This window comes from Lissotriton helveticus, chromosome 7 (genome assembly GCF_964261635.1).
Source record: "Lissotriton helveticus chromosome 7, aLisHel1.1, whole genome shotgun sequence".
Lineage (NCBI taxonomy): Eukaryota > Metazoa > Chordata > Amphibia > Caudata > Salamandridae > Lissotriton > Lissotriton helveticus.
The window spans coordinates 1,079,987,150-1,080,012,653 of record NC_136068.1 but is presented as its reverse complement, the minus strand read 5'-3'; the positions used below and the strand labels follow the sequence as shown (position 1 = coordinate 1,080,012,653).

Genomic DNA, 25,504 nt, shown 5'->3' with positions numbered 1-25,504 from the left:
CACTGTGTGGTGTGGAGTAGAGCTGCATTGTGTGGAGTGGCATTGTGGGGTGTGGAGTGGCATTGAATGGAATGGCACTGTTGAGTAGAAAGGCATGCGTGGAGTGTAGTAGAGTGGTGTGACATGGACTGGACTGGTGTGTCCTTGTGTGGTGGAGTGGCCTTGAGTGGCATTGGAGGTGTGGTGTGGCGTGGAAGGCAGTGGTACTGCGTGACATGGAGTTGTATTGTTTGGCGTGGCATAGAGTAGAGTGGCATTGAGTGGAATGGCATTGTGTGAAGTGGAGTGGCAGGGCATTTGGTGGCATGCAATGGAGTGTCACTGTGTGGCATGGAGTGCTACTTTGAGGAGAGGTACTGTGTGAAGTGGAGTGGCATTGGGTGGCATGGAGTGAAGGGGCACTGTGTGGCATGCAGTGGAGCAGCAATGAGTGGAGAAGAGCAGCACTGTGTGGAGTAAAGTGCAATGGCATTAAGTTGAGCAGCATTGTGTAGCGTGGATTGGCATTCTGTCAAGTGGAGTTGCACTGTGTGTAGTGGAGTGGCATTGTATGGAGTGGTGCAGAGAGGAGTGGCATTGTGTAGAGTGGATGGCACTGTGTGGCATTGAGAGGAGAGGCATTGTAAGGAGTGGAGTGGTGCTGAGCAGAGAGCCACTGTGTGGCTTGAAGTGGCACTGTCTAGCATGGAGTGGCACTGTGTGGTGTCAATTGGAGTGGCACTGAGTGGAGTGGGGTCATACTGTTTGGTGTTGATTGCCATTGACTGGAGTGCAGTGCAATGGCATTGAGTAGATTAGAACTGTGTGCCATGCAATGGCATTGTGTGGAGAGGAATGCCACTGTGTGGCATGGAGTAGCATGAGGCGTAGAGTAGCATTGTGTGAAGTGAAGTGGAACTTTGTGGCTTGCAGTGCAGAGCTACTGTGCGGCATGGAGTAGAGTATCAATGGTGTGAAGTGGAGTGGCATTGAGTGGAGAGGCATTGTGTAGAGTGGCATGGTGTGGGGTAGAGTGGCAATGTGTGTAGTGGAGTGGCATTGTATGGAGTGATGCAGAGTGAAGAGACATGGTGTGGCATGGAGTAGAGTATCAATGGTGTGAAGTGGTGTGGCATTGAGTGGAGTGGCATTGTGTAGAGTGGCATGGTGTGGAGTAGAGTGGCAATGTGTGTAGTGGAGTGGCATTGTATGGAGTGATGCAGAGTGGAGAGACATGGTGTGGATTGGAATGGCACTGTGTGGCATGTAGTGGCACTGTGTGGCGTGGAGTAGCTCCAAGTGGAGTGGCATGGAGTGGCACTGACCGGAGTGGTATTGAGTGGCGTGGTGTCACTATGTGGAGTGGCATGGAGTAGAGTGACACAGCACTATATGGAGTGGGTTGGGTGGCACTGTGTGGCATAGTGTGGCAAGGAGTGGCACTGCATGGTGTGGAGTGGCATTGTGTGGTGTGGAGTGCAGTATCATTGCATGACGTGGAGTTGAATTGTGTGACGTGGAGTGGGGTAGAGTGGCATTGTGTGAAGTGACACTGAGTGGAGAAGAGTAGCATTGTGTGGTGTTAAGTGGAGTAGCACTGAGTGGAGTGGCATTGAGTGGAGTGGTGTTTTGCGCTGTGTGGCATGTAGTGGAGTGGCATTGTGTATAGTGGTGCAGGGAGAAGTGGCATTGTGTAGAGTGTAGTGGCATTGTGATATGTGGAGTGGTGCTGAGTGAGGTGGCACTGTGTGGCTTGGAGTGGCATTGTGTGGGGTCAAGTGGAATGGCACTGTATGGAGTTGGGTGATACGGTGTGGCATTGATTGGCAATGATTGGAGTGTAGTGGAAAGACATTTGGTGGAGTAGAACTGTGTGGCATGGAGTGGCATTGTGAGGAGGAGATTGGCTATGTGGGGAGTGGCATTGTGTGAAGTGGTATTTTGTGGCATGCAGTGGAGTCTCGCTGTGTGGCAAGGCATTGTGAGGCATGGAGAGAAGTGGACCTGTATAGAGTTCAGTTACATTGTGTGGCGTGGCGTGGAGTGGCATTGTGCAGCGTGGGGTGAGTGGCATTGTGTAGTGTGGCATGGAGTGGCATTGTGGGGTGTGGAGTGGTACTGATTGGAGTAACACTGTGTGGAGTGCAATGGCACTTTGTGGCATGTACTGGCATTGTGTGGTGTGACATGGACAGGAAAGGAGTGAACTTGTGTGGAGTGGCATGGGGTGGCCTTGTGTAGTGTGGAGTGGCATTTTGTGTGGTGTGGAGTTGCATTGTGTGGCATGGAGTGGAATTGTGTGACGTGGAGTAGAGTGCCATTGTGTGGAGTAAAGTGGCACTGTGTGGCATGGAGTGGCATGGGGTGGCACTGTGTGGCATGGTGTGGCATAAGTGCAGTGAAGTGGCAATGTGTGGCATGCAGTGGAGCAGCAATGAGTGGAGAAGATTAGCATTGTGTGGTGTGGACTGGCGTGGCATTCTGTCGAGTGGAGTGGAGTGGCATTGTATGGAGTTTTGCAGAGAGAAGTGGCATTGTGTAAAGTGGAGTGGCACTGTGATACGTGGAGTGTAATGGTGCTAAGTGAAGTGGCACTGTCTAGCGTGGAGTGGAGAAGGGTGATACTGTGTGGCGTTAATTGGAAATGAGTGGAATGTAGTGGAATGGCATTGAGTGGTGTAGCACTGTGTGGCGGAAAGTGGAATTGTGTGGAGTGGAATGACAATGTGTGGCATGGAGTAGAGTGGCACTGTGGCATAGAGTGGCATTGTGTGGAGTGGTATTGTGAGAAATGGTACTCTGTGGCCCGCAGTGGAGAGTCACTGTGTGGCATTAAATAAAGTATCACTGATTGGTGTGGAATGTCATTGAGTGGATAGGCATTGTGTGGAGTGGCACTGTGTTGAGTTGTACTGTGTGGCATGTAGTGGAGTGGCATTGTATGGAGTGCTGCGAAGTGGAGAGTCATTTTGTGATGTGGATTGGAGTGGCACTGCATGCCATGTTGTGGCAATGTGTGGAGTGAAACAGAGTGGCACCAAGTGGAGTGGCATGGAGTAGCACTGAGCGGAGTGGCGTGGAGTGGCACTGTGTGGCATGGAGTGGCACTGTGTCGCAAGGAGCGACATTGTGAGGCATGGAGAGTTGTGGCCCTGTGTAGAGTTGAGGTGCATTGTGTAGTGTGGATCAGAGTGGCATTTTGTAGAGTGAGGTAGAGTAGCGTGGAGTGGCATGGTGTGGAGTGGTATTCTTGAAGCAGAGCGATATTGTACGTTGTGGGAAACAATGGCATTGTGTGGTGTCCAGAGGCATTGTGTGGAGTGGCATTGTAAGGAGTGGAGTGCCATTGGGTGGTGTTGATTGGCTTTGTGTGGCGTGGAGTGGCATGGTGTGGAGTGGCATGGTGCGGCGTGGAGTGGCATGGTGCCACGTGGAGTGGCATGGTGCCACGTGGAGTGGCATGGTAAGACGTGGAGTGGCATGGTAAGACGTGGAGTGGCATGGTAAGGCGTGGAGGGGCATGGTAAGGCGTGGAGGGGCATGGTGCGGCGTGGTAAGGAGTGGAATGGCATTGTGATCTATGGAAACTTCCCAGAGGTACCACTCAATTGCCCTCTAGCAATTCACAGCCCTGTGCTATATAAAATGCAATTACAATACAATGTATTACCAATTATCTCAACCTATGATCTATGTAAACATCTGATGCCTTTGATCCAATGCAGCAGCTTATTAGTATGTACAACGCTTCTGCAAGAACGGATTTGTTTACAATAGAGCATTTTAGGCCATGAATGGCTAGTAGGCAAGGGAGAAAAATATGTTGTTCCGTTTGGGGATAAAGGAGATGGAGCCCGGTGGTGGCAGTGTTGTGGAGCTAGAAATGTTAACATTTTTCCAAACAGGAGTATCAGAAGTGCTCATTACTCAATCAGGACAGAGAATGATAGTATCAATCACCTTTTTATTTTAACAAACTTTATTGACATTTTATGACGACAATCATCACATGGTGGATATTGGCAAAATATTGCAATAATCAGACGGAGTATATATGGTTACAATGCAGTGAAATACAATAATAAAGAGTGCTATCTCTCGTAATACCAATACAAAGTTCGATTGCAAGCCCAACCCTAGGACCATAGTCATACGTAACTGCCGCTCAATTCCCACACCGTGCAGCGCCCTCCCACATACCCAACCCCCAACTTGGTCATAACCCTGACACATACTGCCCCTAATAGGTGGTGCCAACTCGCACTCCTATCTCGGTTAGTGTATTATGCCAAGTCAGGTGTATATCAATGTGCTGTGCAAAGTTCAAGCCTCTGAATATGTCGGAAGTGATATCTAATGAGGATGCAAGCCCCCTCCAGAGTTAGAAATAGATAGGGGGTTCCCGACAATCTCCCAGGTGAAGGGAGATCAGGATTCAGCAGGGTTTCTACCATTGACTCCCAAGCTCGAGCAATATTCAATGATCCAAGGCCCCAAAGAGCATCCCTCAAAAACACGGCACTCTCAGAACTCACCCATCTCTCCAATTCTCGCTTCCAAACCTCCACTCTAGGGCCCCTCTGAGATTTCCAGTTTCAAGTGATCTCTCTTTTGGCTAAAATAAAGGCCAAACCTTGCCACCCACTCATCGTCTTATTCTTAGCAGTATGTGGGCACCAATGAAGTAAACAATGGCCAGGCATGCTCAGGACTTCCCGCTCAGTTATCATTGCTAAAATCATAGTAATTTCCTTCCAATGATGATCTAGCTCCGGCATTTGTCAAAAACATGTGGTGAAAGTCAGCCCCCACCTCCCCACATCTCTGGCATTTTGCACCCTCCACGGCAAAGTGTCTGGCAATCCGTCCAGGCGTGAGATATGCCCTGTGAAGCACATAGAAATCAATACATTTAAACCTGTCATTCCTGAAAACCTTAGACATGCTTTGTAGAATTACCCCCGTCCTCTTCCGGGTTGGTAATCCTCAGATCTCCCTCTCACAGTCTAAGGGTAAGATCACATCACCCCGAATCTTCCTATAAAGACAATTGACTGGTTTAAAGGTCCCCGATGACGTAACCAAATATTGCCAACTTTTGGAATTTGGGGGTTCCGATGTGCCCCCCACCAGAGTTTGCGAATGGCTATCGTTACAGTGCTGTAGAGAATAACTGGCTCTGCGATAAGTTATAGCGGGATCATAACTCTTTGAATGGGAGGAGTTCAACATATTGAAAAGGAACCCAAGTGTTGATTCTCCTGCCTCCACCCAATCAGTTAACATTTTCCAATTTCCCCTCTGTGGTAATAGTAAGAATCACCTTGTTGTGAAAAGAGGTGAACAGACTGTTGCAGGTTTAAACCAAAGATATTTCAGAGCTGAAAATCAGGAAGCTCTATGAAGTCTCTCTGACATCGGAGGGCTGTAAGAAAAAACACGGAGATGGTATAGGTGGGAGGTGAGAATCACCACAGACAAGCGAATTGGAAGGGGAAGAAGAAATAATACCTCAATCATAGCATGAGCAGCGGACAGACACTAATTAAGATTAATTAACCTGGGCTTGTTCTATGCGCCACAGATAAAAAAGGAAGTGATGCCCAACACATGCTGGCCAATTAGAAGGCAGCAAAGAAGAGTGACAATGATGCCAATGAATAGTAAGCAATGGGTGGGCTCCGAACCCTTTATAGTAAACAATATCTTTAGCAGCGACAGCGCATGCGCTCACGGCAGACGAGACCTAAAAATAATGGTGAAAGATACTAAAGAGATCACAAGTCATACCCACTTTTTTTAAACGCCTTGAAAGTGCAACTGGTAGCTTCATTTAGGGCCTTAAGAGGGCTAGGCACGCTATTCGCTTTATTAAACTTCATATAAGATAGGGGGTTTAAGCTTCAGACTTTAAATTATATTTCTGGGCACCATTCATTGGATGGATGCAGAGCTTGCTGACTGGGCAGGAAACCGGACTGTTTGCTCGCGGATATCAACTTGCATGTGGCCCTGACATCAGATTTGTGCTTCATAAACTAACAGACCCCAACTACTTTAAGAGGGTGAGACTTAAGATAATCAGGCACCTTGTTTGGACATGGCAAGAAATTCACAGCAAATATTTTTCACCTACATTTCACCATTATACTTTTCTAGGGGGCAACTCAATGTTCCCATACATATTACATGATAAAACGGAGGAAGGGTGGGGACGTAGGGGTATAAAGGAATCTTGGCCATCTCTATGGCTATCAGGTGTTGCAGACATTTCTTTCACTACAAGAGCATTTTAGGTTCCCACAGCACTTCTGTTTTAAATACCTGCAGATAAGGGATTACTTACAGTTTGAAATGCAAGCTGGAGATCGAACTTGTTGTTATAATACTCTTTCTACATTCACAATGCCTTCCCTTATCAAGCAGAAACATTTCTCAACCTCCATCATCCAATGTGTTACTTAATTTATGTTCATCTTTTAAATATCTAGGAAATATTCATCATTACTACTTTGTTGGCATGCTCTTAAGGCTAAGTGATTTCAGATTTCTAATTAAATACAAATCCTGTTGGTGGCTTTATTACTTGCCCAATGCAAGCTTCAGCGTAGATGTACATCAAACTTCTCTCTCTCTTTCTCTCTCAATTTATTAGGCAATATTGTTGCCGATGGTTGAGTACTTGAGTTGCATTGTAGGTAAATGTTTGGAACTTTGTTTGGCTAAGCGATCACTCTTCAAATTGATTTATAGCACCCATTACGTTTGTTTTGACTGGTGATGTGGCTGGCCAACAAGAACTAGGGTGCAGGACTGATAGCAGTAGTAAAGGGACCATACCAGAATTCTATCTTGTTTTAAAGGGCAGTTAGCACAGACTTTATACTAGGAATCTCGCTCTTCACTAGGTCAGCTTCTTGCATCTGAAGGTTGTGGTAAAGCTGATAAAGGCTAGCACAGCATGATTTATGATCATGCACAATGAAGGTGTTGGTCTGGGCATTGGCGATCACAAATTTCTGATTGCTGGGAGGGTGGTTCAAGCCTACGGGTCGACACTGTACTTTTTATCCCCTGAGGCATCAATTAAATTGTAAAAGCAGAAACCATAACATGGCTTGGTGAAGGAACCACCATTTGCTGCAGGTGAAATTTTGGGCAAGACCTTGACAGACAGCCTGTATTATCTGGTATAGGATTACCTTAAATCGTAAATCACAATTTTGATTGTTTAATCTGTTTAGGATTGGGCAGTAGATCACTACTCCCTTGTTGGATATTGCTCCCATTTTAGCTTCTTTAGATTTATAAAGCACAGTAACTTTAAGCCGCCCTTGGGCTTGACATCCAGACCATCCATTTTGCTCTTCCTCCACCCAATCCCCAACATCCCTAAGGTTTCATTAGAGGCTAACATTTCCTCCAACAAACATTTGCAATGCAATAGGTCTCACATTTTAGAGCGTTAGCATTGTAAATGACAATGTCTTTTAACTATGTATTTTTGTTTAGAGTATAGTGGATGTATGAACAGAGACGCAGAAGTGTTTAGAAGACTAAGAATGGGGAATTACCACTGGAAACAGAGGCACAGCTGCAGCACTGCCTAGAGGACTTTGAATGGAGGAGTTACGGATGGGACCAGAGAAGCAGCTGCAGTACTGTCCAGGGGACGCAGAATGATGATTACTACTGGGAACAGTAAACGAAAGTGCCAACTTGTGATTTCAAATCCACTGTAAAATTGGTAAAGACTGAATTAAAATAAGCCCATGAAGTTAATGATGGAATATCCTATCCAAGTGCTAGTCAGACTGATTTGTGTGAGCTAAAATAGAAAAAAAGGAAAACAAATGAAAGTGTAAATAAGATTAACTTTAAAAACAAAAATAGAGGTACACCTTACAGAGAGAGTAAAAAAAAAAAAAAAGAGGGGATCCAAAAGAAGGTTTTGTTTGGAGAAGAAAGGGTAAGAGTTGTGACAGCTAAAAAAAAGATACTCTCCCTATGCACCCTTTAAAGCATAAGAGTAAGTTATATGAAACAGAGATTCGTGTATACGTGATTGTCTTTCCTCCATAAAAAGTGAGGAAAAGCGTGCTCAGAGAGTGAGTAAGCCACGGATGAGGAGTTTTACATGTAAAGTGAACAGCATGAAGAACATTAAATGTATTAATAACTGTAGATGAGGAAAATGTGATAAACCACATGAATATGGGGTGATTTCTATTAAATTATTCAACAACTATGCATTAAAGCAGAACGTAGATAACTAGATCAAAATCAATGTATTAATTACATCTGGCACTTTATATGATCTACGGACTGGTCTTGTGTGACTTGGGGTATGCACTGTCCGTAACCTGCTCCTGCAGGCCAGTGCACAACATTTTTGTTACACAATAGATAGCGCTTTCTTTCTGCTCCCGGCAGATGAGAAAAAAAATGTATAATTTTCATTGCTGAAATTCAACCTTGCAGCAGCACACTCCCATACACGACAATAGACCCGATTATGGGCATGCCCTCAATAGAAGCCAAAAGGAGAAATACATTCTCCTGATTCTTTTTTTTTTTTTTTTTTTAAATCACCCACTTTCAAATCTCCCACTTTCCTCTTTTAAAATGTTGGCATGTATGTACGTGTCGTACTATACCAAGACAGTTGTTCTGGTTGTTGACTGTGATGCTTTTCCATATCTTTTTAAACAGCTTGATTTTCCCCTTAGCTTGTTTACTGAATCTGAAGTTTTTCACTTTTTCCCTTTCAGGGTCCACGAAGCCGGCTGCACAAATGTAATTACCTTGAGAAAACCCACACTTGTTTCTGTGCGCACAAGACAGATCTACAATGTGTACCTTTGCAGCAGAAACTAGAGATGTAACACAAATGTTAATTGTGAAATTCATCGACAAGGAAATCCATTTCTACGCAGCTCTATCAGACTCCATTGGTAACAAAGGTGTCATTTAATTTCTGTAGGATTCGTGAGATATCCGACGCTCTCAAGTGGAGGTGTGAAAAAGCAAGGTGATATTCCACGTTCAGTTATTAACAGTCATTGTTATCTCATCGCAAGTGTATTAGCCTAGCTTGAACCATCTGGCTTCGATCTGGTTGGAAGTATTTTGGCTGCCACTCCCCCCACCATCGTCCCAGCCTTGAAATACAGTTTCAGGAAACAGAGGCAGAGAGTCTTCAGTGAATACTGGCCTTCCCACACCCTCGTGGCAGCCTTACTACACACAAAGGCCACCCACAGAAAAGCACACGAGCCACCTTCAAACACGGCGCTGATATTTCACTAGCATTTCAGAGCCTATGCCTCTTCTCCACTTCTCTCCATCACACACGACATATCTGTCTCTCAAGCGCTGGTGAAAAGCAAGAGGGCGAAGAGAAAGTTGGCTATGTAATTGAAACAAAGGATGCTTGAAATCCAGAAGCACAGCTACTTCGTGGCTTCTGGCAAATGGAATTCTAATTAGTATGCTGCTATTTTTCTTTTAGACAAATGAGGAACACCCCCTATTGACTAGCTGGAACGCTACTAAAAAGAACAAGCATTGGCATAGCCAATGGGTCTCGCTTTTGGGACCTTATACGTATTTAGTTATGCAGCACAATATACTTGGTGCAACAACATCAACTGTTGCATGGCTAAACACTTATAAGGTCCCAAAGGTGAGACCTATTGGCTATGCCAAAGCTTGTTAATGTATGTTGAATGTCTAATTAACTGTTGTTGTGGTGATCTTCTTTAAATTAGCCAGACTGTCACAAGCACCGATGTTGGCTTTTAAGTTACAGTGCTGAGCACCAGAAACCACAGGCTCAAATTAAGCACTGGTCCTTCCAGTAGATGGACTACCATGCCTGATAATGGATTGTAAAAGAGTAACCTAGGACTGGATGCACAGCTGTGAGTTTGCCATGGTTCTGATTCTTTGGGAAAGCAGGAGGTTATCAGTTTATTCTACACCGGTGTATCTTGGCTTAAAGAAGACCACTGCTCTGTTCCAGAAGGGCCGCTTTTCCTCAGAATGTGAGAGGAGTGATGTCATACTCCTGTGGCCCCTCCCATTCCTGCAGCTGAAAACTGCATGATCTGCAGTAATAAAACCAACCACAGAATAAACCGGACAAACATTAAAAAATAACGCCCATGGAAAAATGCGTGTTTTAAAATCATTACATAATAACTGCAATTGAAGGGATTTTTCAATGAGCTATTTACGAAAACGGTTAGTGCCGCGTTTGTAAACATGTCGCTTTTACGAGCAGGAGCACTGTGCTAAGGCACGTCTGAAACAAAAGCCCCGCTGTTCCAAGAAGGTTGTGTTCGTTTAACATAGTTTCTGCTGCAGTATTTTCTTTGCTACACCCACCATCATGAGTTTTTTCGAACTCCGCTATTAACAGACAAGTTGTAATAAGAAGTGGTAGGGTCCAGGGAGAGGCTGAACTAGGAGCTGTGATTCAGATACATTGGCCAAATGTTATGCAATGTGGGTAAGGGGCAGAAGCAACACAGGGGATTAGGGGCAGAAGCAACATGGGGACACGGGTGGGAGTAGGTTTTTTAAACAGGTGATGTGAAGTAACGCAGGGGCACTGTTGAGAGACGGAAGCAACACGGAGAAGAGGGGCAGATGCAACACAGGGTGCCGGTGGGGGATCAAACAGGATAAAGACAGCAATGTGGAGGAGACGGTGAGAAAGTACATAGGTGGGAAGGCAGCACAGGGGATTGGGGGGAAGCTCATAGGCGAGAGGGAGTAACCAAGAGTGTGGTGAGGGAGAGAAGCATATGAAGGAGCCTCGCGTGGAGTGCATATAAACAAAAAGAAACAAGCGTGCCTTCTCCACAATCTGTCTGCACTTTGAAATGACTATTAGGAGCTGTGGAGTGTGTTTTTTGCATTTATGGTGTTGCACAACAACAAAAGTAATGGTAACGGCTGTTTTTTACCAACAGTTATTCAATGTGACACTTTGCTGGCCCCTTGGTTGGGTACTTGCTTGCTAAAAAGAAGCCTGGCCCCTAATACTCTGGCCTAGGGTGGCACACAGACAACAGCACCTAAAGGAGGGCCCAACTCACCATACAGGCATAAGAGCGACCACTTACGCCCAAGGAGGCACACTCACCTGCTGCTCACACTGCAGGCTGTGAATGTTGTTGCTGCGATGCCACACTCACAGCAGATTGCGTGCTGGACAGAAGCGAGCGCACTCATCTGCTACTCACGCTGCAGGCTGTGAATGCTGTCGCTGTGATGCCACACTCACGGCAGATTGTGTGCTCGACAGAAGCGAATTAGACAAGCCCGGGAGTTATGTGTGCGTGGCAAAAATGTAATTTAAAAAAACATGCCAGGGGTGAGGGAGTTGTGTGCGTGTGCACGCGCAAAAAGCAATTTTTTTTAAAAAGCACGCGAGTAATGCACGCGCAGTAGCGTCAAAAGTGAAAGTGATTGCGCTCCAGATGGTGCCTGATCGGGCGCTGAAAGCTGCCGGCTGTGCGCGTAACCGCTAGCGCTAGGCCACAAAAAATGTGGTAGCACTTTTAAATGCCCGTTACTAAATGTCTCGCAGAGCAGCGCATCCGCTGGCTCAGGCGAGACCTAAAAAACAAGAAACGGTGGCGGACCACTCGTTGTGAAAAAAGAAGTGCGCCAAACACACAATACGTAAAGCCAAGAATAGTCGCCACCAAAGTCAAAACACACCCAAAGGTGGGATAAGGAGCAGCGTGTCACAAAAGAAAAGAAGGCAATTTTGACTGGCAAGTGGTGGGCGTGGTCTATGGCCCCAGAGTAGATACACCATGCCTCGCTGAACAGCACATGCGTGCTGCTCAGCTCGACCAGAAGAAAATCTACTTTTGTGTGAGTTCCTCCATTCTTGTAAGTGGTACGAGAGAGGCAGTAGAAAGTTTTTAAAGGCAGAACGTGAACACCAAGGTGAGGTCTCTTTCCCTTTCGACACTAAGTCAGTGTTAGGATCACAAACGCACACAGCAGAATCCGGGGCAGACTATTTTAAATACCTTACCAGGGTAAGGTTAATAATTTCACACACATTTCCCAAGACTCAATAATAGTGTTTACAAGGGCCAGATGATAGAAGGGGGGACTTTTCCTTTGTCTGCTGTTCAATGATGAGTACAGGCATCTGTGCATGCTATCCTGTGGAGAAGTTTGGCTCACTGGTTAGAGGCGGCAGACCCGTAAGCAGAGAACGGCCTGGGACCAGGGTTCGATTCCCGACGCGGCAGGGTCGTGGACCAGGGTCAGCGGACTCGATAATTCTCGCCTCGGTGCCTACTCTAGTCAGAAACCACACTCAGCAACTCTGGGCATCAGCTTGCCTCATCTTCACAACGGCCCCCCCAGACCGCCGGGGATGCTTGGTCGCACCTTAGAGATACCCATCAGGGACCATCTCTCAGGGTGAGCCAGGACGGGTTCCCCAGCGGTCGAAGCGTGGAGATACTCCTCCGCGAGTTGATTCCTAGCGCTATATAAACCCGCAATTAAATTAAATTAAATTAAATCCTGGCTTTGACTGGATCCGGGTATCGTCCCTTCAGGGAAGCAAGCTGCCACCCTGTCTCCTTGGTCCCATGCAGGTCTGCTCACAAGAGGGGGGGCATATCTACAGTATACAGTGCTGGACACCTCTCAGCATCTGTGCCATCTTCAGTTGAGAATCTTGACTTACTTTTCCTGTCAATCGCATTTTAATATTTTTTTGGTAGAGTGACTGGCTGTATAAGGGCATTGACATTTTTTCCAGCCGTCATCTTGAAACTTTCAAGTTGGCTGGCACTTTGAGGACATAGGGGACACCCTCAGAGGTGCCTGACTTGAGGGCAGTGTTAGGGGACACCCAGTCCCACACCAGGAAAAACAAGCATTTGCAATGCAATAGGTCTCGCATTCACACAATTTTGAGCTATTGGCATTGTAAATGACAATGCCTTCTATTCATGTTTTGCGTTTTAAAACATAAATACAAGGCATTGGTATTTACAATACTAATAGCCCATAGGGAAGACATACCCCTCTGCTGGTGCTGCTCGATCTTTCACAGCACAATCCCTTCCACGCAGCAAGGGGACTGGGGAACTCATTTACCAGTGGGTTTTCTGGTGAGGTTAGGTGCTTAGTCAGAAAATTGCCATTCTCCAGAATCAGATGGGTGTGTAATGTTATGTTTGACATTAAACTTTGATAGTATGCTTGCTATATTCACTGGTATACGCCTCAGGGAATGCTACCTTGCATGTAATGTAGGGTGTCCAGAGGGTTCGGTTAGATAGGCCATTTCTTTAAGGCCAGAGTGAAATCAGCTGAACAGAAACGAGAAAAATAATAAAAGAAATGTCCGCAATAGTACTCACCTAACCACAAGGTGTTGTACTAAAATATCACACTCAAAAATCAAACATACTGATGGCTGGCTATTATATGGCCACAATGTACCTTTAGGTTTATAGTTTGACTGCAATATTGTGACATACAACCAACCATAAAAGATCGGGAGGGCCTCGACGTGGTTAACTAGTCATTCATTACACTGACATCAAGCCCACAGAGTAGCAGGACTGGGCTAGTAACCTACTAGCCCTGGCAAACATATTCAAATCAGCCCCGTACTGCAGCGCACCAGCGAGCAAAGCCAGGTCGTCCGTCCTGGCTGGGCCATGAAGATTGCCTTACCTTATCCGCCACCACCAAACGAAAAAAAAGTTAATACGGTGCAAATGACAGCACTTAAAACATTTTTTTAAAACTATGTTGCAGCACTTTCAAGCCTGTGCCCGGCCCTGAAAGCAGCCCCTCGCCTGCAGCCTACATCCAAATGCCAGAATGGCAACTCCACCCTGCTGAAAGGCCATCAACAATACCAACCTCGCCCCTCCTGCCAGTAACGCCGGTTTTAACGTTTCGTCATCTCTATAAGGGTACGGCTGTGAGGTAGAGAGCTAAGGTGGTGTCCGGAATGAAGGACACTTCGAACCCTACCACCATGGGAGCCTAGTCTCAAAGTTCGCTCTTCACACCCCCTCCTAAAATGCACCGCGCTCATGACAAGCAGCAGGGCCTAGTCGTGACGTACTGAGGGGGTGAAGGCCCGCAGGACCCTCGAGGAGCCTATGACAGTGTAGGGTGTCAGGCGTCGGATTAGCCACAGCACTTATGGCTCTCTTGACCCCCTCGGTGGCAGAAATGCGACAAAACTACGAAAACGGCAAAGCCGGAAACCTCATCTCGACAGAAATGAGAAGTGAACTTTCCAGCCTTTCCAGTTTGTCATCGCAGCGACAGTAAACGAGCAATTTCAAATGAAACCGAAATGACGGCGTCCTCATGTGCAAATGTGAACAGATTCCGTGCAGAGCTAAATGAAGCCGCTGCATTAGAGAGACAGGCCGGGGAGGCGGGGTGTACACAGGGAGATGGGGAGGGGGTGGTGAAGTGATAGAGTTGTTAATGTCTACCTGTCTGTATCACGCTGACAGCCATCTCCGAGATACCCGACTTGATCCGCTGCAGCTGCTCCCGATCCGCGCGGCTCCCCATGACGAGCGGCACCAGGTAATTAAATAAACAAGCACGCCACTGCTGTCCTATTGGCCAGGGCAAAATAACACATAACGAAAACAAGAATTCAGAAACATGATACGTCACTACATGCCTCCTATAGATAGAAATACAGTCACAACAGCCGTCAAGCTAACGATCCAGTCCGGGTGGGTGGGGTCTAAAGGAGATAGGGCGTTCACCAAAAAGCCTCACTTTCAATCAGAGGTCAGCTTTTACTATAAAGGATGACGCGTGCCAATCAAAAGCATGGCCGGAGTTTCCACTTCACTTCCGAAACAAACTCAATGGCAATAAATCTCGCAGAGCGAGCAACACATGCGCTGCGACACTAGGCGAGACCTAAAAAGCCAAAATGGAAGCGCGACTCTCGAGTCATAAAAGATTAGTGAGTCTGGCAAGCGGACATTTTAAGTATGTGATTGATTCTGGACTGAAGAGGTTCCAAACTCTTGAATTCATTCCAACCCAAATGTTTTACGCTGATCAAAAAAACAAAAAACAAAGGCAAAGGTAAGCACTTTAACAAATGTCTGACCACAAGCAAAAATCAAGTCCATGTTTCCAATCCATCCTGTGCATACCTGATGCAAGTGCATTGTGGGGATAGTTTACAGGCTGCGGGAGGGGGCAGGGCACAAACCCGTCCCCAACACCTGCAGTGCACAGCCGAAACCCATGCATGGTTGGGTTAACCTATGACAGGATGAGCACACAGAGCTTGGCAGCCACAGCCCTGTGCCAAACTTCCACTGCATTTTGGTCTAGAGCACAGATGGGTTAGTAGATGGAAGACGGTTGGGTGGAGGGGTCAGGCCACACCCTAAGACCATGCGCAGCAGCGGTTGACTAATAGGGCTACTGCACTTGGCCTGACAGCAGATCAGGTCTTATGGTAAACCCAGCTGTGCACAGACAAAGCTCTGAGCAGAAGGGGTTGGCTTGATGGCAGACCAGGTCCTCTGCCCAGCTCCCACTGTGCACTGCTGAAGGCCATAAACTGTGAGGAATGCCTGACGTGGTAGGTTGGGTAGAGGGCCTGGCCCTTAACTTAGCCCCCTCTGTACAAAGCCAAAGGCGCTGGTTGGCTGCTCACAGTGGTAGCGATGTGTCCTTTTAAAAAACACTGGGAAAGGTTAGAGCATACAAAAGGGGGTGGTGTGTATGTCTGCCTCTTTCAATAGCACAACATCTATAATCTCAAACAGGGAACCAGACAAGTGACATTGCAAAAACAATGTTACAATCATAACATCACTCCACGTTTTTATAGCAAAATACGCAAACTTTATGGACAGGCCTCTGTGAAAAGGTCACAGCTTGGATGATGGTGTGCAAGTACAATGGGGCTGTACACAGGAAATGGGCATTGCTAGGTTCCCCTTACCTCCAGTTCGGGGTAGCTAAGAACAACCAGTGAGGCACATGCATTCACATCATCCCCTTTGATGAAGGACAGGTCCACGCCTCCAACTCGCTGCAGCCCAGAGAAGCCAGGGTTCCTCTGCCACTCTTCAGTGTCACCAGTGATTACATGAGCCTTCAGCTGGCTTTGCTCTCTAGAACAAAGGAACAGAATTATATTAACTGTGAAAAAAATGTATCCCTCCGTCTACTAAAAACGTCACAGCCACATTCAGAATAACAAACTTCAGGTAGCGAAAATGAAGCCCAGGTGTTCTCAGAATTAATCTGGTAAACACCCCGCAAGCCAAAGGAAAGCTAAATCACTTAAAAGAAAAAATAAAGTTGATGGTCTAAAAGGAGGGCTGAAATGATAAGAAAAAGCATTTAGTGGCCAATGCAAGAACTGCGTTTGTGGTGTGCGAGAGCAGTTTATTAGTGATTTAGTAGATGTCTACACAAGCAGGTCAAGCATAACACAACTAATACTAAGCAAGTACAATGTACAGCAACATAAGAGAGGCACACGAGAAAAAGACTACTGGAAAAGACTATCAACTCATGAAAACAGAGAACATAACTGATATGTATAATGCTGGCATGCAGCTATACTTTAACCATAGTAATATGCCACCAAGAACCCTGAGAGGAGTCACTTGTTATGTTGTGTTAGTGGTTTGTAAAGCGCCTGGTTACTCTAGTAGGAGTGTCTCTGCACTAGGATGCCTCACAGACAACTGAAGGGCCCTGCCCTAGGCCTACTGACAGTTTTGCTTGAAGAACCAGATTTTTAGTTTTATTCGGAACAAGATCTTGGCCAGTTCCATTGTAAGGTACAGAGGCATGGAGTTCCATAGTTTGGCAACCAGAAATCTGATGCAGCTGCCACCAAGACGAATTCTGTTAATCTGTGGAATCACTGTCAAGGCAATGCCTGAGGATCTGCGTTGTCAATTAAGGAGGTATGTTTGATCAATGGGAAGAGGTAACGAGGCCCCTTGCGGTGGAATAATTTGTGAAGGAAGAATAATGCTCTAAAGGATATTCTCTCCTTGACCGGGAGCCGATGAAGTTGCACACACGGGGAGTCTCAGAATGTTCAAAAGCAATTGGGCAGCAGCGTTTTGTACTCTTTTGGAGCTTTCTCAGTCTGCCTTTTGAGCGCACTTAATAGAACACATTGCAGTAGTCCGGCCGCGATATCACTATGGCCTGGACAATAGTTTTCTTAGCTGTTTATGGAAGAAGCCCCCGAATATTCCAGAGCATTTTCAGGACACCAAAACAGTTGTGCCAACTGACTATCAAAGGAGAACCAGCAGACAAGGTTTTTTACTTTGGATTTGGGGGCTGGAGTGGGGCCTAGCTCCTTGGGCCACCATGCAAGGGGCCAGATTGATGGTTGTTATCCTACCACTACGATCTCTGTTTTCTCTGCATTAAGTCGTAGGCAGCTGAGATCCATCCATTTAGTCAAGTCTGCCATGCAATTTTGTTTATTGTGTGCAGTGCTGCTGTCATTTTGCGTCAGGGTAAGGATCAGCTGAGTATATAGCATAGGACACCATCCTGACACCATATTGCTCAATTACATCTGGCAGTGGGTGAATGTAAAATTGGAACTAGGTCAGGCTTAACGCCGAGCCTTGTGGCACTCCATTCTGGAGGGGAAAGGTTACAGTGGTACAGAGTTTCTGGAATACCTGAAAGGTACGGTTGTGGAGAAAGTCAGTATGCCACTCAAGCGTTCCTCCCCTGATGCCCAGAATCCATAGCCGACTCAGTAGTGGAGCATGGGACACAGTATCAAAGGCTGCACTCAAGTCCAGCAGCACTAACACCATGGTCCTGCCCTCCTCGGCAGTACTGTGTAGGAATTCAGAGGCTAAAAGAAGAGCAGATTCCGTGCAGAAAATGGGTCTAAATCCAGGCCCCTAATAAACGCAATATAAAGACAATAAAACACTGATGAAATCAAAAAACACCAAACAGACACTAGATCACATTTCAATAGGGAAAAATTCAATGATCTACACTTGCAGCAGTATGATATTTTCCCACAGGCAATCATAACCACAGATTCGAACAGGTCTTTTCCTGGACTCCAATGATTGCACAATATTTAGACAGCAATTCAGAAAAAGGTCCTATGGAGCTGTAGTACACAAAAACCTAAACTGTGATTCAGAGTATAACTTTGATCCTATGACCGACGTAAACTTGAAGCATTACCTAGGAGTGCTGCCCAACCACCCAAAACGTACTCCACCTACCGTTTACAGAATATCTAATGAAGCAAAAATGTATATAGCAGGGAAACTGATAAAAGCGGCCTGAAAGTACACAGCGGAGCAAAATCAAACGAAAGATGAAAAAATTGGTAAAACCCATCCTGGATAAGTAAGGGGGCAGAGAACGATAAAAGTGGCATAGCTGACAAGGAAAAACACATACTGTAAATTCCATATAGTTTAAAGTGCGACTTAACCAGTCAGTATCAAGACGCTTTTAACACAGACAGAAATAAACACCTTTACATTACTTGTTTCGTGGAACAAATAGAAATTCCTTGAATGGCTTCCTGAATGGAACTCTAACTCACATAAATGCAAGTGATGGGGATACATTAATCAATTCCATCCACCAAGATGTGGATCCTAAGGCTCACTGAACCAAAGGGACTTGAGCTACATTCCACTGATTGTGTTTGCTTTGTTCGACCTAAATTGGCAGGTTATACCCAGACGTGGGTCCATGGCTCACTTTGCCACTGGAGTCAAGCTAGCCTGACTGATGAAGGGTGTTACCCAGAAACCAGTACTGGGAAGCTTGTTTCCGGTTCAGGGAAGACCTTGCTTGGCAGTTTGGGCTGGACTGTTCCCATGAGGCACAGGGTCAAGACTGATTTGCATATAGCGGAGTCTTTACCGAGGTGGCGAAGTGAGCTGACGAAAGATGATGGATTCTACCCAGATCTGTGACTGGGGGTGAGTGTCTGAAAAGTTTCAGCACTCTGTTCATCATCTCCTTGTGTTTGCTTTGTTCTGCCCAATAAGGCTGGCAAAAATGCTGTGATTGCTTGTGTTTCTATAGCTCCAAGTTCACCTGAAACCACCAAAACGCAGGAGACAACTGATTATACCCTGATGAGGAAGACAGGAGGGGTTGCTTTATTCAAGGCCCAGTGGAGGCTGCGATTTGCAGCATTTAAGCGATAATTTAAACTTTCCACCTCCTGTTCCCTTTGGTGAGGGTGATGATTTTGTTAAGCAGTACTAGCTTATGGATCCAGAATATATTCTCCTAAATGGGGCCACTCGTCGAATTCTAACTCACAAGCGGAAGGGGGTGGATAATGCGTCTTTTCCTAGATTTGTAATTAGGTGTTACTCTTTGGAGAAATTTTTGAATACATTTTGAGTGGCGATAAAGGTTGATAAGCTTACAACTGACCACTGTAATTTCCAAGGATGCCCTCCTAGGGATCCCTTGGACAAGAAGATCAAGGGGTTCTATGCTGCATCCAACTTCAGGGATAATGCCTCTACTACTTACGCAGACCAGTCTGTGCTAAGATTTTCAAACCCTTATGGAACAAATGCACAAAGTTTTGGACTCCTTCCCTCGTTCTGATGGAGAACCAAGTCTGATTATTTTGTATATTTCCATTGATTACCAGGATCGGCTATATTGAGCTACGTCTGTTCTCACTCCTGCAAAGCTGATGCTGGTCAGAAGGTGATCATAATAAAACTACCATTTGAGGGATCCAGAATCTTCGGCCAACAGCCTAAGGACGTGGTAAAAAAAAACACTGAAAATAAACAGCTGATGACTGTAGTCTGGTCCTTTACTAGAGGACGGGGCTTTGGTTTCAGATGGGCTTTTTCTTCTTGAGCTACGAAGACTATTATCAAGCCTTTTCCTGGTGGGGGTTCTGGCCGGGAGCCTCCACTGACTGACAAATCCTAGTTCTAACCAGCTTCTACTAACGCTCCACCCTCCTCCCAAACAAAGCATATACTGACGAAGTTCCTCATGAAGGCTGCCTTTTCATGTTATTCCAAGAGGGGTGGCATCACTCAGTATCAGCCTGGGTCTTGGAAGTTGCCTCAACAGGTTACAGAATGGAATTTACGAAAGATCTGAAGACATCTCTTCCATAAGACGTCTGTTGCTCGAGTGTGTGAGGCGCGAACTGAGCGAGCGAAGACCAAGGGTTTTATTCACACTCCATCTCTGTCATTTTCAAGAGACAGCGCACGTCCCTAAATGTAAATATTGAGCTTGCTTAGGCTAGAATGTGCTGAGTTCCAATGTTCATGCTGAAAGTTTAGGTAAGCGAGCACATTCGCATTTTGTTTTCTATTTTTGGCATGTGCGTGCTGAACTGTTGCAATTAAGCCTCAACCATTGCGAATATATTTCTTGTGCTGCCATATTCATCGTTAGTGTTTAGTTCAAACTGGACGAAGATTATATTTGAAGACAGTTTTTGGAGTGGATTCCTTCACAACAGTGCCATCTTGTGGACGTAATAAGTATTTTCTTTTGGATTGTTTTATTTAAACTAGGATCAGCACAGAGAACTTAAGAACATTATATTGTAGTTTTGTGAGAGACATTTCAGTACAAGAACGTTTCTTAGGATCTATAAGACAGAGAATTTAAGGACAAATTGCCAATAACTAACGGTGCGTGTAACCTTTGAAAACCAAAGTGCAGAGCAAAATTAGTCCATAACTGAGCCAAAGAAGCGAGGGGACAGAAGTAAAAGAAAACAAAGTATGGAAACAGAGCATGGACAATGGTCATGCAAGTGGAGTCAAGTTTGCAAGATGGAGAAAATGTTCACAACCGGGACAAAGGTCCCAGGTGAGAGTCTCGACGGAAGGTCCACATCGGGGACAGAGGTCCCAGGTGAGACTCTGGATAGTAAGTTCACAACAGGGACAAAGGTCCTGGTCCCACATGAGTCTCTGGACGGTAAGTCCACAATGGGGACAGTGGTCCCAGGTGAGAGTCTCGGCGATAGGTTCATTACGGGGACAGCGGTCCCACGTGAGACTCTGGACGGTAAGTCCACAACGGGGACAGAGGTTCCAAGTGAGACTCGGGACGGTGAGTTCACAATGGGGACAGAGGTCCCAGGTGAGACTCTGGACGGTAAGTCCACAACGGGGACAAAGGTCCCAAGTGAGAGTCTGGACAGAAAGTCCACAACGGGAACTGTGGTCCTAGGTCAGAGTTTGGACAAGAAGTCCACAACGGAGGCAAAGTCGGAAAACCCGTATTTTGGACAAAGGTTCCAAGATTTACAGCAAGGATGAACGAATCCATCTGTTGAAGTGAAAGCTTCAAGAAGAGAAAATGAATTTATTTACATCGCTTGTGATACTGCACTTGGTAATCTTCAGGAGTACCTACGTTTGGAATCTTCAAAGTTTATCTAAGAATGTGGTATCTATAAAGCACGAAGGCGTATGTTGAACTCTCTATCTTCAACTCAGAGCGTAAAGTGTTGGTGGACGGAAACAGATTTGAGAGAGTGGACTGTCTCTTGCTGTTTTGCTGGTCAAAGACAGATTGGAGGGAGTGCACTATCTTTTTCCTGTTTTGTCAGTCTAAGGGGAGTAGGTAGTGGTGATGCCTATTAGTTGTTTTAAGTGTTGTGTCTCACCTCACACTTCACTTTTACACTCTTTGCCCCAAAATGCTCTTTTGCCTTCATGAACTAAAATTAGTTCACGTTGTCTTAGACCTCCTATCTGTCTTTAATGTTATTGTTGCTATTTCCCATACTTTAAGCTCGTTTTTATGTTTGTTTCATTTCTTTTCTAAAGGAGGAAGATGTGTTGTATATTGATTCTTCTTGTAATATGGCTGGCTGTAGTTATTAGCCCTTCCTTAGTGTTTCCACATCCTTAGTCTCCCAGAATACCTGTGAGTGTTCTAACTTATCCCCTGGGGTTCCATGTGTGTCAGTTGATGGATCTGGTCAGCTGGCGAGATGTGTACTCGGCTGTGTCCTACAATAAATCTACATGTAATCAACTAGAAGTATCCTGTCATCTATCTCCATCTTATACACAACAACGTCCCTTCCGCAGGATCCTTCCTAACAACAAATTCTTCTCTAAGTAATTCAACTGCTATTAGAAGGGAAAAAAATGGCAGTCATCGCAGTTCCTTCAGACGTAAGGTTTAAGTGGCACTATTACATTATTTTCCTTGTCAGAAAGCTTCAGGGCATTACCATCAAGTTTTAGACCTGAAGATGGTATGCCAATTTATTCTTAATCCAAATTTCAAGATGGCGGCCCTCAAAACGTTTCCAATAACCAGCAATGGGGACTATTTGGCAGTTTTGGACATGCTGGATGCTTGTCTTCATGCACCTATTCATGTCACTCACCAGCGGTACCTACAATCTGCAGTGAAGGGAGAGCATTCCTAATTTTGAGTCATGAGGTTTGATCTTGCTTCAGTGTCAGGAGTTTTTACCAACTATTAGCTCCGTTGGTGGGTAGCCTACCTTCTAGGGAATTTCACGTACAACCCTATCTTGATGACTTGGCTAACTGCATCTTACTCTTTCCATAAGGCAGAGGAGAACGTCCAGCAAGTGTGCAACCTACTCTAGCTTCCGCTTGAATTATCAGTTGTTTAGTAACTGTATACACATGGTATGAATTTCTTACACATTAAAGCAAGGAATGACAAATGACTGCATTGCCTATATATTCACCGGTGCCTTTGTGAAAAAATGTGTAATAAGTATATACGACTTATTATTGCATTTATACATTTGACATGAGACTGCAACAGTAATAGTGATGTGGTGCTATACTGTAATTATTCATTTTAACTTTATATTCTTTTAAACTTTCTATGGATTTACTGTTGCTTTTACAGAAAAATATGTAATACCATTTCCGTAATAAGCATATAGATGCATTGTTGCTTTGAAGCATCTGTCATAAGGCTGTAACTATTCCTCGGCGCAGCCACTGCAGAAATATGGTGATACATTTTAACTCCCTTGAGTAATCTGTTGTATTTTCATTGTACTTATGCTGTGCTTTCCCTTTAAAGGCTGTGTTCCTTTTAGATCTTTCATTGTAGTGGTGTTCCACGTCTTGGCTTCTTGGGGCAGTTGCCTGCTAGCCTGGTGTCCTTTTAGATCTTTCATTGTAGTAGTGTTCCACGTCTTGGCTTCTTGGGGCAGTTGCCTGCTAGCCTGGAGAGGGACACCAACCTATCTCTGTTGTTCTCAATAAACATTATATATTTTATAATAAAATATATCGTGGACTGCGTAACTTCCCCTACAACATAATCCCTGAGGCTTATTTGAGGCAAAGAAAGCCTGGATGTCATCAACCATCTTGGTAGACGGAAAATCACTGACCCCGGTAGCGTGCGCGCGGATACGGCGTGCCACTGCTTTCTCTTTATCTAGTGGCCCTTAGATGCTACTCATCTTACATTCTACCAGCGAACTAAAAATAGTAGGTTGTGGTTGAGGTAAGGAATCTTCTGAGCGACGAACGGCCATTGTTAACATGGACAAATCATCTCCTTGCCCCCATTTATTAATTTCTAATTATTCTCTCACCAGAATCAAAGGAAATGAAAGTATATAATTCACCTTCTAAATCGCACTGTTTAAAAACACGAAGTGAGTATCCAATAGAGGGTACTAAGTAATCTGTTGCCCACTGTATTTCACTTCATACACATGCCAACTGATATATGTTTTTTTGGATATTTCAGGAGTCACTCTCCATAGAGGACTCCATTTTCAGGCAAGCATCCCAGCTGTCTATATGTGACCCAATAAGTTCAGCAGGCACTATATATGAAATGTATTCCAACTTGAAATCAAGTGGCACCATTCAAATCCAGATGAGTCACTTAGAGGGTATTATCTCTATTACACATGTGGTCTAAAGTCCAACTACATGTTCTACAACCAAGGTTGCTTCTCACCCAGTCCTGATGAAGACCCATTATGATAAGTGCCACAATTCTTAAGGGTCGAAACTTTGACGATTGAATTATATTGCCAGTACCAATGACAAAGTCTGACATAAGACATTGAAGTTTTAATCCATTGCCCTTCAAAACCAAGACTTTCAAATGTGAATAGCCGGGACAGGCTCACCATTCCATTTCTATGTACTGACTGTGAAATACATTGTTGCTCTTGTTTGTATGTCATTATTTACTCCTTTTCACTTGATGCACTGCACAGGCTCCTTCACTTTGCACTTTTGAAACAGCTTACATGAATATTAATGTATCTACCAAACGATAGAAACAAACCATGTTGTTTTGTAATTCCATACTTTAATATATAAGAAATTCCTACCATGATTATACGGTAACTAAACAACTGTTAATACAATACCTATTTGGCTCCGGCTGAACCAATTGTCTTTTTACACTAACCAGTACCTTGGTTCTGAGGCGTAAAGAGTTGCCCCACCGTAGCTTAATGTTCCTCTTGAAACACAGCAAGTCTCACCTACTTCCCTCTAAAACCCTCCAGTTTATTGGACAACTTTTTCACACTGATCTAGGACAGTCCTTTCTGAGTGCTGAATTCAAATAGAAATACATTTCTAATTTTATTTACCTGTTGGGGAGAGCTCGGGCCTCGGGAAGCCTCTGGCTCAGACGTCAGGGAGAGATGGCATTCACTTTTGGGGTTGCTTTCACTGATACCCTCTAGTTCATCATCTACTTCAACACCGGGATCCTGCACCTCAGGATAACATGGCTTAAATTCCACTGACTCCATGCATAGGCCTAGATCTACAATAGTGAACCAATCCAACATATCTGGACAGGATACATCCTCTCCAGGGATTCCAGAAAAGTGGGGTACGGTGCAGTTCTAGGAACTTCCAAACCTCAGGGCTATAGACCAGAAAGGAGTGGCCCACTTCCTCCAATACAAAGGAATTGAAGGCTAGCCAGAGACCGCTAATGCATTTCCTTCCATTGGTCCAGAGTCAAGCAATCTGTATTTATAACAACAACCAGATTGTACGAGCTTATCACAACCACCATGGATGGACAGTTTCTCCTTTCTCTGTAGATATGTCTTTGTGCAGAGGAGAATCTCCGCTCTCTCTCGCTCTCTCTCTCTCAACAGTGTATTCTCTGGGGAAGGAGAATGGGCCTGCCAACCTTCTCAGTTGGAGATTTCCCTCATTGGTTTCTCTATGCAAATCACCTTGGACTTTTTCAGGAAATCACTCAGAGGTTTGGTCAGCCTTGGCTGGATCTATTTGCCATAGACTCAAACTCCCTTCTCCCTCACTTCAGCAGCCTAATACTGTGCAGGACAGAATGGCCGATTTCATGTCTTTTCAATTTCTTGGCCTCTGGGTTACTTTGAGGCGGTTTTCCCCTTTCCAACTTACATCCAGAATACTGAAGAAAATTCGGAAGGACCACACAAAGGTCTTGCTTGTGGAACATGGATGGTCCAGGAGAC

The 25,504-nt window shown here is 45.1% G+C and overlaps 1 protein-coding gene across 2 annotated transcripts in view; it reads right to left on the bottom strand.

Annotated features, from left to right (window-relative positions):
- The window catches only part of ENDOV (endonuclease V), a 190,491-nt gene that overhangs the window by 135,180 nt on the left and 29,807 nt on the right, over positions 1-25,504 (bottom strand). For both annotated transcript variants that reach the window (XM_078654079.1, XM_078654080.1), the window contains exon 2: positions 15,980-16,151. In XM_078654079.1, coding sequence (XP_078510205.1) covers positions 15,980-16,151 — 172 coding nt within the window. The remainder of the gene's footprint in view (positions 1-15,979; positions 16,152-25,504) is intronic.